Source organism: Leucoraja erinacea, chromosome 13, assembly GCF_028641065.1.
Source record: "Leucoraja erinacea ecotype New England chromosome 13, Leri_hhj_1, whole genome shotgun sequence".
Taxonomy (NCBI): Eukaryota; Metazoa; Chordata; class Chondrichthyes; order Rajiformes; family Rajidae; genus Leucoraja; species Leucoraja erinaceus.
The window spans coordinates 7,206,796-7,222,838 of NC_073389.1; the positions used below are offsets into that span (position 1 = coordinate 7,206,796).

The window sequence follows — 16,043 nt, forward strand, 5'->3', positions numbered from 1 at the left end:
CCCTCAATAGAAAGAATGTCCTTCCTCAAATTAGGGGACAAAAACTGCACACAATACTCCAGGTGTGGTCTCACTAGGGCTCTGTACAACTGCAGAAGAACCTCGTTGCTCGTATATTCGATTCCTCTTGTTATAAAGGCCAACATGCCAGTCGCTTTCTTTATAAAAGTTGGGTGATTATGTTACAGTGGTATAAGGCATCGGTGGGGCCTCATTTGAAGTATTCTGTTCTGTTTTGATCATCTTGTTAAAGGAAAGATGCTGTAAAGCTGGAAAAGAACTAGAGACGGTTTATGAGGATGTTGACAGGACTCAAGGGCCTGGGCTACAGGGTGAGGTTGAGCAGGCTAGGACTTCGGTCCTTGAAGCACAGGGGGATGCGAAGTTATCATATAGAGCTGTCTAAGATCATGAGAGGAATAGATGGAGTAAATGTATAAATAAATAAATAAATAAATAAATCATACATAAACAACTGGATAAATAAATATACAGATAAATAGATAAATAAATAAATAGATAAATAAATACGGAGATGAGTATTTAACCCAGAGAGGTGAATCAAGAACTTGAGGACATAGGTTTAATGTGAGGGGAGACAAATTTAATAGGAATCTGAGGAGCAGCTTTTTTACCCAAAGGATGATATGTATATGGAATGAGTTATCAGAGGAGGTAGTAGAGGCCAGTACTATTTCTTAATGTGTATTCTATACTATTCTTAAATGTGTATATTTTAATGCTAGGAGCATTGTAAGAAAGGTGGATGAACTTAGAGCCTGGATTGACACCTGGAAGTATGATGTTGTGGCGATCAGTGAAACATGGTTGCAGGAGGGCTGTGATTGGAAACTAAATATTCCAGGATTTCATTGCTTCAGGTGTGATAGAATTGGAGGGGCAAGAGGTGGAGGTGTTGCATTGCTTATCAGGGAAGATTACAGCAGTGCTTTGGCAGGATAGATTAGAGGGCTCGTCTAGGGAGGCTATTTGGGTGGAACTGAGAAATGGGAAAGGGGTAGCAACACTTATAGGGGCGTATTATAGACCGCCAAATGGGGAGCGAGAATTGGAAGAGCAAATATGTAAGGAGATTGCAGATATTAGTAGTAAGCACAAGGTAGTGATTGTGGGAGATTTCAATTTTCCACACATAGACTGGGAAACTGGAACTGAATTGGCCAAGATTGACTGGCAATTAATTCTAAAAGGGTTGACGGTGGATATGCAATGGAAGGCATTTAAAGACTGCATGGATGAACTACAAAAATTGTTCATCCCAGTTTGGCAAAAGAATAAATCAGGGAAGGTAGTGCATCCATGGATAACAAGGGAAATCAGGGATAGTATCAAAGCAAAGGATGATGCGTACAAACAAGCCAGAAAAAGCAGCATACCGGAGGACTGGGAGAAATTCAGAGACCAGCAGAGGAGGACAAAGGGCTTAATTAGAAAAGGAAAAATGGATTATGAAAGAAAACTGGCAGTGAACATAAAAACTGACTGCAAATGTTTTTATAGATATGTGAAAAGAAAGAGATTAGTTAAAACAAATGTAGGTCGCTTGCAATCAGAAACAGGTGAGTTGATCATGGGGAACCAGGATATGGCGGACCAATTGAATAACTACTTTGGTTCCGTCTTCACTAAGGAAGACATAAATGACCTGCCGGAAATAGCAGGGGCCCGCGGGTCAAAGGAGGTGGAGGAATTGAGTGAAATCCAGGTTAGTCGGGAAGTGGTGTTGGGTAAATTGAATGGATTAAAGGCCGATAAATCCCCAGGGCCAGATAGGCTGCATCCCAGAGTACTTAAGGAAGTAGCTCCAGAAATAGTGGATGCATTAGTAATAATCTTTCAAAAATCTTTAGATTCTGGAGTAGTTCCAGAGGATTGGCGGGTAGCAAACGTAACCCCACTTTTTAAGAAGGGAGGGAGAGAGAAAACGGGGAATTACAGACCAGTTTGCCTAACATTGGTAGTGGGGAAACTGCTAGAGTCAGTTATTAAAGATGGGATAGCATCACATTTGGAAAGTGGTGAAATCATTGGACAAAGTCAGCATGGATTTACGAAAGGTAAATCATGTCTGACGAATCTTATAGAATTTTTCGAGGATGTAACTAGTAGCGTCGATAGGGGAGAACCAGTGGATGTGGTGTATCTGGACTTCCAGAAGGCTTTCGACAAGGTCCCACATAAGAGATTAGTATACAAACTTAAAGCACATGGCATTGGGGGTTCAGTATTGATGTGGATAGAGAAGTGGCTGGCAAACAGGAAGCAAAGAGTAGGAGTAAACGGGTCCTTTTCACAATGGCAGGCAGTGACTAGTGGGGTACCGCAAGGCTCAGTACTGGGACCCCAGCTATTTACAATATATATTAATGATCTGGATGAGGGAATTGCAGGCAATATCTCCAAGTTTGCGGATGACACTAAGCTGGGGGGCAGTGTTAGGTGTGAGGAGGATGCTAGGAGACTGCAAGGTGACTTGGATAGGCTGGGTGAGTGGGCAAATGTTTGGCAGATGCAGTTTAATGTGGATAAATGTGAGGTTATCCAATTTGGTGGCAAAAACGGGAAAGCAGATTATTATCTAAACAGTGGCCGATTGGGAAAGGGGGAGATGCAGCGAGACCTGGGTGTCATGGTACACCAGTCATTGAAGGTAGGCATGCAGGTGCAGCAGGCAGTAAAGAAAGCGAATGGCATGTTGGCTTTCATAGCAAGATGATTTGAGTATAGGAGCAGGGAGGTTCTACTGCAGTTGTATAGGGTCTTGGTGAGACCACACCTGGAGTATTGCGTGCAGTTTTGGTCTCCAAATCTGAGGAAGGACATTATTGCCATAGAGGGAGTGCAGAGAAGGTTCACCAGACTGATTCCTGGGATGTCAGGACTGTCTTATGAAGAAAGACTGGATAGACTTGGTTTATACTCTCTAGAATTTAGGAGATTGAGAGGGGATCTTATAGAAACTTACAAAATTCTTAAGGGGTTGGACAGGCTAGATGCAGGATGATTGTTCCCGATGTTGGGGAAGTCCAGGACAAGGGGTCACAGCTTAAGGATAAGGGGGAAATCCTTTAAAACCGAGATGAGGAGAACTTTTTTCACACAGAGAGTGGTGAATCTCTGGAACTCTCTGCCACAGAGGGTAGTTGAGGCCACTTCATTGGCTATATTTAAGAGGGAGTTAGATGTGGCCTTTGTGGCCAAGGGGATCAGAGGGTATGGAGAGAAGGCAGGTACGGGATACTGAGTTGGATGATCAGCCATGATCATATTAAATGGCGGTGCAGGCTCGAAGGGCCAAATGGCCTACTCCTGCACCTAATTTCTATGTTTCTATGTTTCTAAACACATTCTGTAAATGGGCTGGATGGGTTGGAGTTTGTAAAATGTGTGCAGGATAGTTTTTTGCAGCAATACATAGAAGTACCTACTAGAGAAGGGGCGGTGCTGGACCTCCTGTTAGGAAATGAGACGGGTCAGGTGGCAGAGGTATGCGTTGGGGAACAGTTCGGGACCAGTGATCACAATACCATTAGTTTCAATATAATTATGGAGAGGTTCAGAACTGGACCTAGGGTTGAGATTTTTGATTGGAGAAAGGCTAACTTTGAGGAGATGCGAAAGGATTTAAAAGGAGTAAATTGGGACAGTTTGTTTTATGGGAAAGATGTGGAAGAGAAATGGAGGACATTTAAAGGTGAAATTTTAAGAGTATAGAATCTTTATGTCCCTGTTCGGTTGAAAGGAAATAGTAAAAATTGGAAAGAGCCATGGTTTTCAAGGGAAATTGGACACGGTTCGGAAAAAGAGAGAGATCTACAATAATTATAGGCAGCATGGAGTAAATGAGGTGCTTGAGGAGTATAAAGAATGTAAAAAGAATCTTAAGAAATAAATTAGAAAAGCTAAAAGCTTTGGCAAGTAAGGTGAAAGTAAATCCAAAGGGATTCTACAGATATATTAATAGCAAAAGGATAACGAGGGATAAAATTGATCCATTAGAGAGTCAGAGTGGACAGCTATCTGCAGAGCCAAAAGAGATGGGGGAGATATTGAACAATTTATTTTCTTTGGTATTCACCAAGGAGAAGGATATTGAATTATGTGAGGTAAGGGAAACAAGTAGAGTAGCTATGGAAACTATGAGATTCAAAGAAGAGGAAGTACTGACACTTTTGAGAAATATAAAAGTGTATAAGTCTCCAGGTCCGGACAGGATATTCCCTAGGATATTGAGGGAAGTTAGTGTAGAAATAGCAGGGGCTATGACAGAAATATTTCAAATGTCATTAGAAACGGGAATAGTGCCGGAGGATTGGCATACTGCGCATATTGTTCCATTGTTTAAAAAGGGGTCTAAGAATAAACCTAGCAATTATAGACCTGTTAGTTTGACGTCAGTGGTGGGCAAATTAATGCAAAGGATACTTAGAGATAATATATATAAGCATCTGGATAAACAGGGTCTGATTAGGAACAGTCAACATGGATTTGTGCCTGGAAGGTCATGTTTGACTAATCTTCTTGAATTTTTTGAAGAGGTTACTCGGTTAAATTGATGAGGGTAAAGCAGTGGATGTTGTATATATGGACTTCAGTAAGGCCTTTGACAAGGTTCCTCATGGAAGCTTGGTTAAGAAGGTTCAATTGTTGGGTATTAATGGTGGAGTAGCAAGATGGATTCAACAGTGGCTGAATGGGAGATGCCAGAGAGTAATGGTGGATGGTTGTTTGTCAGGTTGGAGGCCAGTGACTAGTGGGGTGCCACAGGGATCTGTGTTGGGTCCACTGTTGTTTGTCATGTACATCAATGGTCTGGATGATGGTGTGGTAAATTGGATTAGTAAGTATGCAGTTGATACGAAGATAGGTGGGGTTGTGGATAATGAAGTAGATTTTCAAAGTCTACAGAGAGATTAAGCCAGTTGGAAGAGTGGGCTGAAAGATGGCAGATGGAGTTTAATGCTGAGGTGCTACATCTTGGCAGGACAAATCAAAATAGGACGTACATGGTAAATGGTAGGGAATTGAAGAATGCAGGTGAACAAATGGATCTGAGAATAACTGTGCACAGTTCCCTGAAAGTGGAATCTCATGTAGATAGGGTGGTAAAGAAAGCTTTTGGTGTGCTGGCCTTTATAAATCAGAGCATTGAGTATAGAAGTTGGGATGTAATGTTAAAATTGTACAAGGCATTGGTGAGGCCAATTCTGGAGTATGGTGTACAATTTTGGTCGCCTAATTATAGGAAGGATGTCAACAAAATAGAGAGAGTACAGAGGAGATTTACTAGAATGTTGCCTGGGTTACAGCAACTAAGTTACAGAGAAAGGTTGAACAAGTTAGGGCTTTATTCTTTGGAGCGCAGAAGGTTAAGGGGGGACTTGATAGAGGTCTTTAAAATGATGAGAGGGATAGACAGAGTTGACGTGGATAAGCTTTTCCCACTGAGAGTAGGGAAGATTCAAACAACTTGAGAATTAAGAGATATAGAGATATAAGAGATATGCCATTTATTGTCACTATACATGTACAGTGAAACTGAAAGCTGCTCGTACTCAGTGCATACATACAATTTAGCACAAAAAACAAGAAACAGAAAAAAAAAAAAAAAAAAAACAGAAGGGAGATGGGGGGGGGGGGACATATATACATATATCATATATACATATATACAGATGGAAGTCCGTGTTGGGCGGTGTAGTCAGTGCATGTGTGAATTTGAATTTATGGTAGATATAATTCTCGGAAAGCAACTATTCCTGAGTCTGTTTGTCCTGGATTTGATGCACCTATAGCGCCTTCCAGAGGGCAGCAGGTCGAACAGTCCAAACGCAGGATGGGAGCTGTCTTTGATGATCTTCTTTGCCCTGCTAAGGCAGCGGGAGGTGTAGATGTCCATCAGGGAGGGGAGAGGGCAGCCAATGATCCTCTGCGCTGTCCTGGTTACCCTCTGAAGCCTCTCCCTGTCTGCCATGGTGCAGCTGCCATACCATGCTGTAATGCAGTATGTCAGCAGGCTCTCGATGGACGAGCGGTAGAAGGTCAGCAGCAGGTTAGAGTCCAGGTTGTGCTTCCTGAGGACCCTCAGGAAGTGCAGCCGCTGCTGAGCCTTCTTGATGACCGCTGTCGTGTTGTCCGTCCAGGAGATGTCGGCAGCGATATGGACACCGAGAAACCGGAAGGTGTTGACCCTCTCCACACACTCGCCGTTGATGTGTAGGGGGGCTAAGTCGGTGCTGTGCCTCCTGAAGTCGACAATGAGCTCTTTTGTTTTCCTGATGTTCAGAGCCAGATTGTTTTCTGAGCACCAGGTTGTCAACTTCAGGACTTCCTCTCTGTAGGCTGCCTCATCTCCCTTCGAAATAAGTCCGACCACAGTAGTGTCGTCAGCAAATTTGACGATGCGGTTGTTGTTGTGGGCCGGACTACAGTCGTAGGTGTAGAGACAGTATAAGAGGGGGCTTAGCACACAGCCCTGTGGGGAACCGGTACTCAACCTGCGAGTGGAGGAGAGGTGGGGGCCGAGTCTCACAGTCTGGGGCCGGTTGGTGAGGAAATCCTTTATCCAGGCACATGTGACAGTGGGGAGGCCGAGAGTGACCAGTTTACCTATGAGAATGTCCGGAATGATTGTATTAAAGGCTGAACTAAAATCCACAAAGAGCATCCGGACGTAGCTCTGCCCCTGCTCCAGATGGCTCAGCACAGAGTGGAGAGCTACGGTGATGGCGTCTTCTGTGGATCTGTTTTGGCGATAGGCGAATTGGTGGGGGTCGAGGTCTGGTGGTAGATAGTCCTTGATGTGCTGGAGGACCAACCTCTCGAAGCACTTCGTGATTACCGGAGTGAGGGCCACAGGACGGTAGTCATTAAGGCTGGTGATGGTAGACTTCTTCGGCACAGGGACGATTGTGGCTGATTTTAGGCAGGACGGAATAACTGCCTGGGCCAGGGAGAGGTTGAAAATTCTGGTGAAGATGGCAGTGAGCTGGTGGGCGCACGCTTTGAGCACCTTACCAGGTACTCCATCTGGGCCGGTAGCCTTCTTGGGGTTCACTGCCAGGAGCACCCGTCTGACATCGTGCTCCATTACAGTGAGTGGAGTAGTACAGGAGCTAGGTGAGGGTCGAAACAGGGCTGTAGCAGGTGAGTGCTGCTGTTGTGATGTTTCAAAGCGGGAGAAGAAGCAATTTAGCTTTTCTGCCAGCGGCGCACTCAGGTCTTCTGACTTTGTGGCACAGCCTCTGTAGTTGGTAATGTCTTGTATGCCCCGCCATACCTCCCGTGTATTATTGCTGGACAAGTGGGACTCTATGCTCCTCTTATGGTCCGCCTTGGCTTTTTTTATACCACTTTTCAGATCGGCTCGAGCAGCCCTGTACAGAGCTCTGTCACCTGACCTGAAGGCAGCATCGCGGGCTCTGAGGAGTGTGCGGACCTGGCTGGACATCCAGGGTTTCCAAGGGACAGAAGTTTAGGGGTAACATGAGGGGGAACTTCTTTACTCAGAGAGTGGTGGCTGTGTGGAATGAGCTTCCAGTGAAGGTGGTGGAGGCAGGTTAGTTTTTATCATTTAAAAATAAATTGGATAGTTATATGGACGGGAAGGGAATGGAGGGTTATTGTCTGAACGCAGGTATATGGGACTAGGGGAGAATACGTGTTCGGCACGGACTTGTAGGGTCGAGATGGCCTGTTTCTGTGCTGTAATTGTTATATGGTTATATGGTTATTTCAACATTTAAATATAATTCGGACATATTTATGGATAGGACACATCTAGAAGGATATGGGCCAAATGCAGGGACATGGGACTAGTGTAGATGGAGCATGTCGGTCAACATGGCCTGTTTCCACGCTGTATGACTATGACTCTCTTTCACCACGCTTCAGGTGGAGAAAGAGAGTCATAAAACCATTAAATCCATTACCCAAGATCAGCAGTCCAAGAAAACGACATTAGCAGTAGCTGATAGGAAGTAAAGTGGATGGAGATCAAGCTTGCAGCTCCAACCAACCATCTCTAAACCTAGTGTGCATTACCGACAACTAGCTGGTGACTTCGGGTGAATACCAATATACCCATTGGCTGGGATGAAGGGTTGTGAATTGGTAGAAAGACTCATCTCTCATTTTCATGTCATTTCAGCTGACACCACACAAAGAATATTAGCGTCAGCATACTAAATGAGCAATTGTATTATTCAACTTATCAAATGAGAAAAACCTTTTCCATGGTTTTTTTGTGATTAAATTATGCAACTAGGTTAATTCTCGCCCTTGCAAGACAATTTCCAATTGGGGAATTCAAAGGCGCCAATAATGAACTTAACCTACCCGTATTATAGTGCTTCGTGCAGTATCCCAGGTCCTTCTCATCCTTCAGAAGAAACTGTGGCAGGGTCAGTCCATCTGCAACCTGTACTGCCCCCAATGCCAGCCACTCAAATATCAGATCGTTCATTGTGTACCCAACTGCAGGACATGACCAAAAGTGTCAATCAGTGATCTTAAAAGATTAATTTACAGTGATTAAAAAAATGTTAAGAACCTGACGGACAAAGCTAGTCATATGATCCGATAGGAATCGTTGACGATAAAGATTCACTAACTGAATATTTACCTTTGATGTTCAATCATGACTTGTTCTCAAGAATCTGAAGCATGAAAGGCACTCAGGATGTTGGGAATGGTCAAAGATGCAGTGGAAATGGTTGGAGACAGATGTGGACCACACTCTAATGGAGATGAAACGAAGCAGAATGTAGAGATAATGAATTAAATTGTAATTTTAATAGTGCCATTGAGATCAAGATCAAAGAGATTGACCGTAGCGCGTTTGAATGGTGTAAGATTATAAAGGCATCGCGTGAAACAACATGTTTCTCTAGTTTAGAAACTTTGATCTTTCATTTGACATACGCATGTGATAACAATCACTGCAGGATCTGCCAAACTCAACATGACAACAAAGCACAGTAAATGGATTTGATGTAAAATAGTAGTTAAAAGCTGGAATGGAATAGATAAAATAAAGTCAGCAATGCCAATGGAGAGATGTATTATTCATGTGATGTCATTAGACAAGGGATAACACAGACCACAATAATTCGTGTAAATGTAATCTAGTTACTTACAGCTCTCCAACTGCATCGCGCATGTTTGCACATCCATTGGAAAGTTTTTCAGGTCCATTGGGCAAGATAATGTTAATGTCAGCCTTGGGAAAAATAGGCAAATTGTTAGTGAATGCTTTTTACTGAGAGAATAAACAATGTCGCTGTTTAGACCTGGATGCGTCAATTGTTTTTCAATGGAAGGACAAGAAATTAAATATTCAAGTCAGAACTAAATGGTTCACTCTAAAACGATTTCCACCAGAGTGGAACCTGAAGAAAACTGACTACATGTCTGCGATAGGCCTGTAATGCTGCTGATTGCAGCTGCCTTCTGTGCTGGCAAGAGTCTCATTGTATGCAAGCATTTATTATTTGTGTCTAAGACAAATTTCATCAACACCATACACCAATGAAAAGATCAGCATTTTAATTCTACATCTAGTTTTGTGGCAAAATAACTAATATTACTATTTCACCTTCACGGCTTAGATCCAAATCCCCATCATGATGAGGAAGGGGAAGGTGGTGTGTAGAGGATGGATGAAGAAAATGTGTATTTCAATTCAGTTTAGTTTATTGTCACGTGTACTGAGGTACAGTGAAACGTTTTTGTTACGTGCTATCCAGTCAGCATAAGGGCAATACATGATTACAATCAATCCATTCACAGTGTATAGATATATGATGAGGGAGTAACATTTAGTGCAAGGTAAAGCCAGCAAAGTCCAATCAGGAAAGTCCAAGGGTCACCAATGAGGTAGATAGTAGTTCAGCACTGCTCTCTAGTTGTGGTGGGATGATTCAGTTGCCTAACATCACCCTACTACTCTCACCCTCTTCTTCCTTCCATGAAGCCAACTTTTTATCCAGTTGGCTAGCTCTCCTTGGATCCCATGCGATCTAACCTTCCAGAGCAGCCTACCATGCAGAATCTTGTCAAATGCCTTGTCGAAATCCATATAGGCATCTACAGCTCTGCCCTCATCAACCTTTTTGGTCACATCTTCACAAATCCCAATCAGAATCGTGAAACACGACCACCCACGTACAAAACCATGCTGACTATCCCTAATCAGCCCTTGTCCATCTAAATGCATGTCTATCTTTATCTTATCCCATAAAATACTCTCTCAGAACTTTCCGACCATAGATATTAGACTTATTGGCCTCTTGTTTGCAGGCTTTTCACTGCAGCCCTTCTTAAATAGAGGTACAAAATTTGCCACCCTCATGTCTTCCATAGAATAGATACATAGAAAATAGGTGCAGGAGTAGGCCATTCGGCACTTCGAGCCTGCACTGCCATTCAATATTATCATGGCTGATCATCCAAATCAGTATCCCGTACCTGCCTTCTCTCCATACCCCCTGATCCCTTTAGCCACAAGGGCCACATCTAACTCCCTCTTAAATATAGCCAATGAACTGGCCTCAACTACATTCTGTGGCAGAGAGTTCCAGAGATTCACCACTCTCTGTGTGAAAAATGTTTTTCTCATCTCGGTCTTAAAGGATTTCCCCCTTATCCTTAAGCTGTGACCCCTTGTCCTGGACTTCCCCAACATCGGGAACAATCTTCCTGCATCTAGCCTGTCCAACCCCTTAAGAATTTTGTAAGTTTCTATAAGATCCCCCCTCAATCTCCTAAATTCTAGCGAGTACAAACCGAGTCTATCCAGTCTTTCTTCATATGAAAGTCCTGACATCCCAGGAATCAGTCTGGTGAACCTTCTCTGCACTCCATCTATGGCAATAATGTCCTTCCTCAGATTTGGAGACCAAAACTGTACGCAATACTCCAGGGTTGGTCTCACCAAGACCCTGTACAACTGCAGTAGAACCTCCCTGCTCCTATATTCAAATCCTTTTGCTATGAAAGCTAACATACCATTCACTTTCTTCACTATCTGATGCACCTGCATGCCTACTTTCAATGACTGGTGTACCATGACACCCACGTCTCGCTGCATCTCCCCTTTTCCTAATCAGCCACCATTTAGATAATAGTCTGCTTTCCTGTTTTTTGCCACCAAAGTGGATAAACTCACATTTATCCACATTATACTGCATCTGCCAAACATTTGCCCACTTCCCAACCTATCCAAGTCACCTTGCAGTCTCCTAGCATCCTCCTCACAGCTAACACTGCCCCCCAGCTTGGTGTCATCCGCAAACTTGGAGATGTTGCCTTCAATTCCCTCATCCAGATCATTAATATATATTGTAAATAGCTGGGGTCCCAGCACTGAGCCTTGCAGTACCCCACTAGTCACTGCCTGCCATTGTGAAAAGGACCTGTTTACTCCTACTCTTTGCTTCCTGTTTGCCAGCCAGTTCTCTATCCACATCAATGCTGAACCCCCAATACCGTGTGCTTTAAGTTTGTATACTAATCTCCAATGTGGGACCTTGTCGAAAGCCTTCTGGAAGTCCAGATACAACACATCCACTGGTTCTCCCCTATCCACTCTACTAGTTACATCCTCGAATAATTCTATAAGATTCGTCAGACATGATTTACCTTTCGTAAATCCATGCTGACTTTGTCCAATGATTTCACCACTTTCCAAATGTGATGCTATCCCATCTTTAATAACTGATTCTAGCAGTTTCCCCACTACTGATGTTAGACTAACTGGTCTGTAATTCCCTGTTTTCTCTCTCCCTCCCTTCTTAAAAAGTGGGGTTACGTTAGCTACCCTCCAATCCTCAGGAACTACTCCAGAATCTAAAGAGTTTTGAAAAATTATCACTAATGCATCCACTATTTCTGGAGCTACTTCCTTAAGTACTCTGGGAGGTACTTCCAGCACCTCACCTTTATTTACATAACTCATAGATCTCACCCAGGGCACCTGCAATTTTCTCCAGCTTTGTACAGTGTTCTTGGATATATCTGATTCAGCACCTCCTCGACTATAATACTGACTGCCCTCAAGACATTTCCATTGACTGCCCCAAGTTCCCCAGTCCTCATGTCTTTCTCCATGGGTAAAAACAGAGGAGAAATAATCCACACGCTATGTGGAAATATCTCCACACAAAGTTGACCACTTTTATTCCTGACGGGCCCCATCCATTCTCTGGTTACCCTTTTTCCCTGAAGGAAGGAATTGTGAGGAAAGGAATTGGTGTATTGGTAAACATATCCTGGGTGCACAGTGGCGCAGAGGAAGAGTTGCTGCCTTAAAGTGCCAGAGACCCAGTTTTGATCGTGACCACAGGTGTTCTCTGTACAAAGTTTGTCATTTCTCCCTGCGACCGCATGCGTTTACTCTGGGTGCTCGGATTTCTTCACACCTGTGGGTTCGTAGGTTAGTTCTCTTCTGTAAATTGTCCCTAGTGTGTTGGATAGATCGAGTATAGGGGTGATTGTTGGTCGGCACGGACTCAGTGAGCCAAACAGGCCTGCTTCCACGCTGTATCTCTAAACTAAACAAAGTAACATGGTCCCTTTTAGTTGCCAATGAAGAAAGGCTTACCATGATTCAAGGTTGACAGCCTGATCTTAACAATAGGAGTGCCAAGTAATACAAGACTTTGCCATTCTACCATTCTGATTCACATCACAACCATTTGGAGAGATCTGTAAGCCCCAAAGGAACTGGGGTGATGGGGTGGGAGGTGTGGTCGATAGATTATGAGCACGATGATAGGAAGACTGGTGAGCTTAAGTTGGAAGGATCCTCTTGTGAACTTGAAGAAAATATATTTTATCCGAGTTTCCCAAAGGCATGGCACCAAAAGAAAATTCTGGGATTTTTTTTAGAATACCACCAGGGTCAGATTAGGAAAAGGGGAGGTGCAACGAGACCTGGATGTGCTTGTACATCAGTCACTGAAAGTAAGCATGCTGGTACATCAGGCAGTGAAGAAAGCAAATGGCATGTTGTCCTTCATAGCAAGGGAATTTGAGTGTAGGAGCAAGAAGGTCATGCTGCCCTAGTACAGGGCCCTGGTGAGACCACACCTGGAGTATTGTGTGCTGTTTTGGTCTCCTAATTTGAGGAAGGAAATTCATCCTATTAAGGGAGTGCAGCGTAGGTTCACCAGGTTAATTCCTGGGATGGCGGGACTGACATATGATGAAAGAATGGATCAACAGGGCTTGTATTCACTGAAATTTAGGAGGATGAGAGTGGATCTTATAGAAAAACACGTACAATTCTTAAGGGACCGGACAGGCTAGGTACAGGAAAAATGTTCCACATGTTGGGGAAGTCCAGAACTAGGGTTCACAGTTTAAGAATAAGGGGTAGGCCATATAGGACTGATATGAAAAATATTTTCACCCAGAGAGTTGTGAATCTGTGGACTTCTCTGCCATAGAACTGGGTGTTTTCAAGAGAGAGTTAGATACAGCTCCGAGGGCTAACGGAATCAAGGGATATGGGGAGAAAGCAGGAACGGGGTACTGATTTTGGATGATCAGCCATGATCATATTGAATGGTGGTGGTGACTCGAAGGGCCGAAAGGCCCACTCCTGCACTTATTTTCTATGTTTGTATGTTTCTATGCTGCCTTTAGTGGAAGATGATTCACCTTTCCTCTGCCTGGTAAGCTGACAAAAAAACACTTGGCAGATGTTCTTTTCAAGTACCGGGTCAAATTTACATTAAGCTCCCAACAAACACCAGAGTAAACTAAAATAAAGACGCAAAGCGCTGGAGTAACGCAATGGGTCGGGAATGTTCTCTGGAGAAGATGGATAGGTGAAGGTTGGGAACCTTCTTCAGCGACAACTTTATACCAGTTACCAAGCAACTCATTGGAGTGCAAGGGTATCCAAATCAATGAGCTTTCATGGAGTTACTTGGTCAATGACATAAAGGCCCTTCGCATTGATATGAAAAGAGCAGAAACAAATGCATCATGCTAATTTTAGGGACACCATCAACTAATTTAAAATTAGCCCGCATATATTCTCTTGAGGCCATGTCAGTTGGCATTTGTGAGAAAGCTCTAATCCACTGTGTTCCACTTCATTGCTGCATAAATCAGATGAATGCGTTTACACTGAACGAATTCAAGAGAAAAAGCCTCGTTTTCCCCCAGTTTATCAGAGCAAAGCTTCAACAATCACTGATGGACCAACTGCTGAGATCTGGCATGTTTTTGATTTTAATTGGTATTTACTTGTCCCATTCTCAGTGCTATTGGGCGGTAAATATTCCGGAAAAAAATATTTAAAAAAATAGTTTAATGTTTTTTATTCACACTTGGTGGGACTTACGAGAAAGCATAGCAAACTGGAAACAAACCAAAACACATTCAAAGGTGGTAATTATTCAATGAACACATTGGCTGTTTTTCTTGTACTTTATTAGCAGATTCTGTTATGTTTTACCGTGGCCTAAAATGTCTGAAAAAAGCCTGGTGATTTTCTGTTTCACTGCGACTGCCTCCCTCATGTTGACGGGGCAAAGATTTATTAGGAACCTGAGGGGTAACGTGTTTGCACAAAGGGTGGTGGGTGTATGGAACACGCTGTCGGGAGAGGTGGTTGAGGCAGGAACTATCGCAACGTTTAAGAGGAATTTAGACAGGTTAGCCTTAAGGGGGGATATGGCCCAAATACTGGCAGGTGGGACTAGTGTAGATTGGGGCATGTTAGTCAATGTGGGCAAGTTGGGCCGAAGGGTCTGTTTCCGCACTGCATGAATCTATAACTATGTTGTTCCCTGTTGTAAGCATTTTGCATTAATATTCATTGAACATGAAGTACCATTAATTTATACAAAGTTCAATTGACCGTATCTTAACTGATGCCATCTCATGATCCAAGTCTCCAGTGCTAATCTTTTACATCAGTTCTCATCTATGGTTTCACTCTGACTATACCTGTTACCTCCTTCACATTCACTCCTTGAGCAATCTATATACCTCCACCTTGGGCAATCTTCCACTTGCCTCAACTCCCATTACACAACATACAAGTTCGAAGCACTCATGTTCTCAAGCCACGTGGCACCATGGCTGATCCATCTGTAACCTCAAGTCCACATTTATGTCAACCTCAGTAACCTCTCACTCCGTTGCTTATCAAGCAGGTATCCAATTCTGCTTCAGAAATCTCCAAGGATGCTGCTTCCACCCTTTGAGGAAGAGAATTGCACAAATTCAGAACACTGAAACGAAAAAACACACCTCACATTTACCTTAGACGGATGAACTCATATTTGTATAGTAACTCTTTGTTTTAGATTCATTCACAAGAGAAAACATCCTCTCCGCATTCAGTATATTACATGTTTCTACCACAACCAGAAAGCAGTCCTGAACTACCATCAACCGCATTAGTGACCCTAGGACTATCCTTGATCGGACTTTGCTGGCCTTACCTTGCACTAAACGTTACTCCCTTATCATGTATCTGTACACTGTAAATGGCTCGATTGTTATCATTTATTCTCTTTTCGCTGACTGGATAGCACGCAACAAAAGCTTTTCACTGTACATCGGGCCACGTGACAATAAATTGTAAGACTGTAAGTTTCAAACAAGTTGCTTCTCACTGTTGTAAATTTCAGCAGATGTAAGTTAATCAAATTCAATCTTTCCTCATAAAAAAACAGCCCTTCAGAGATATTAGAACCTGCAGCTTAGATCAAGATTCAAGATTCAAGAATTTATTGTCATGTGTCCCAGATAGGACAATGAAATTCTTGCTTGCTGCAGCACAACAGAATATTGCAGGCATAAATAATACAGACAGATCAGTGTGTCCATATACCATTGAATATATATACACACACACATAAATAAGCATATAAGGTGCAGTAGGCTAATTAAAGTTCAGATTTTGTTTGAATTGAGTTTAATTCAGATTCAGATTCAATTTTAATTGTCATTGTCAGTGTACAGTACAGAGACAATGAAATGCATTTAGCATCTCCCTTGAA

General features: G+C 43.0%; 1 protein-coding gene across 4 annotated transcripts in view; it reads right to left on the reverse strand.

Annotated features, from left to right (window-relative positions):
- glra2 (glycine receptor, alpha 2) overlaps nt 1-16,043 on the reverse strand; it is a 219,206-nt gene that overhangs the window by 69,916 nt on the left and 133,247 nt on the right. For all 4 annotated transcript variants that reach the window (XM_055644380.1, XM_055644379.1, XM_055644383.1 and 1 more), the window contains exons 5-6: nt 9,159-9,241; nt 8,359-8,496 (exon numbers count right to left, since the gene is read on the reverse strand). In XM_055644380.1, coding sequence (XP_055500355.1) covers nt 8,359-8,496; nt 9,159-9,241 — 221 coding nt within the window. The remainder of the gene's footprint in view (nt 1-8,358; nt 8,497-9,158; nt 9,242-16,043) is intronic.